Source organism: Taudactylus pleione, unplaced genomic scaffold (genome assembly GCF_031769625.1).
Source record: "Taudactylus pleione unplaced genomic scaffold, aTauple2 ptg001123l, whole genome shotgun sequence".
Lineage (NCBI taxonomy): Eukaryota > Metazoa > Chordata > Amphibia > Anura > Myobatrachidae > Taudactylus > Taudactylus pleione.
In genome coordinates, this window is record NW_028285524.1 from 4,614,899 (window position 1) to 4,616,644 (window position 1,746).

General features: G+C 52.5%; 1 protein-coding gene across 1 annotated transcript; it reads left to right on the top strand.

The window, feature by feature from the left end:
• The first annotated feature begins 273 nt into the window (after window positions 1–273).
• On the top strand, window positions 274–1,746 carry LOC148453664 (uncharacterized). Its single transcript, XM_088461915.1, has one exon. The coding sequence runs from the start codon at window positions 274–276 to the stop codon at window positions 1,744–1,746; it is 1,473 nt and encodes a 490-aa protein (XP_088318041.1).

Consider the following 1,746-nt stretch of genomic DNA (forward strand, 5'->3'; position numbering starts at 1 on the left):
CGCATGTGTTCTATGACACGTAACTGGCTATATAATCCCCTGGTTACACTGTGAGTCACCCTGTTACTGCAATCCTTGGAGAGCAGACAGGGCTTCAGACAAGTTCCCCAAATATAGGCTGCTAGACAACGTGTCCGCTCTGCAGTGTGCATCACCCGGCTCTGCGGTACACATCTGCACTTACACGCTGCCTGGGACATGCTGAGCTGCGAGTTCCTTTCTCTGATGCTCGCTTCTGATTGGTAGGAAAATGCTCCTGATCTCACCCTGAGTATGGAGAAGTGCTCATCAGAGCCCATGTACATGGCTGGGAGCACCCCACTGTCCCTGGGCCCTGCACTGACCTCCTTCCACACATCACAGGCTGCAAAGGTGCTATCTGTGTCCCCAGCTCCTGGATCCTTGGATGAGAAGAATGCCAAGGAAGTTTTCCCAAACCCTGGAGCCAGCAATGGACCAGAGCAGCACCAGCAGGGGGCAGTACAGAGACAGTCCAGCATCAGCTCTCCCTGCGCAGCACATCCAGACCCGCTTATAGTGCAGACATCCACAGGTGAGCTCCTGCAGTTCCTGGGAGAGTATGTCTGCAGGCGGTGCCCAAACCTGAGAGATCTGAACCCAGAGAAGGTCACTAAGTGGTTCCGAGATGCTGACTTCTGGCTCCTGCAACGCGGCCAAGAACACAGCTTCATTACTCCAGCCAACGTGGTGTTTGTGTATATGATCTGCAGAGAGGCCATTGGTGATCACCTGGACAGTGAGGATCAACTACAAGCCACCTTCCTCACCTGCCTCTACTTAGCCTACTCATACGTTGGTACTGAGACATCCTACCCATTGAGACCCTTCCTCATAGAGACTGACAAAGGGGCTTTCTGGCAGCGCTGCCTGACCATCGCAGACTGCACCAGTGCCAAAATGATGCAGATCAACAGTGACACCCATTACTTTACACAGGTTCTCCAGGACCTGTGTAATGATGGCATTAGGCCAGGAAAGAACCAAAATGTGTTATCTGTGTCCCCAGCTCCTGGAACCTTGGATGAGAAGAATGCCAAGGAAGTTTCCCCAAACCCTGGAGCCAGCAATGGACCAGAGCAGCACCAGCAGGGGGCAGTACTGAGACAGTCCAGCGTTCGTTCCTCCTGCACATCACATGAAGACCCGGTTATAGTGCAGGCATCCACCAGAGAGCTCCTGCAGTTCCTGGGAGAGTATGTCTGCAGGTGGTGTCCCAACCTGAGAGACCTGAACCCAGAGAAAGTCACTCAGTGGTTCCATATTGTTGACTCCTGGCTTCTGCCACACTTCCAAGACCACAGCTTTATCACTCCAGCCAATGTAGTGTTTGTGTATATGATCTGCAGAGAGGCCATTGGTGACCACCTGGACAGTGAGGATGAGCTACAAGCCACCTTCCTCACCTGCCTCTACTTGGCCTACTCATACATGGGCGCTGAGACATCATACCCACTGTGGCCTTTCCTCGTAGAGACCGACAGAGGGGCCTTCTGGAAGCGCTGTCTGACCATCATAGACTGCACCAGTGCTAAAATGATGCAGATAAACACCGACCCCCATTACTTTATACAAGTGCTACAAGACCTGTGTAATGTGGGCATTAGGCCTGGAAAGCAGCAAAAGAAGAAATCTGTGCTGACATCTGCACTCACATGGGTGAGGCGAGTGGCGTCCTCTGCAAAACGGAAGATTCTGAGGAAAAAAGCCCAAAGCCTGGACTCATAA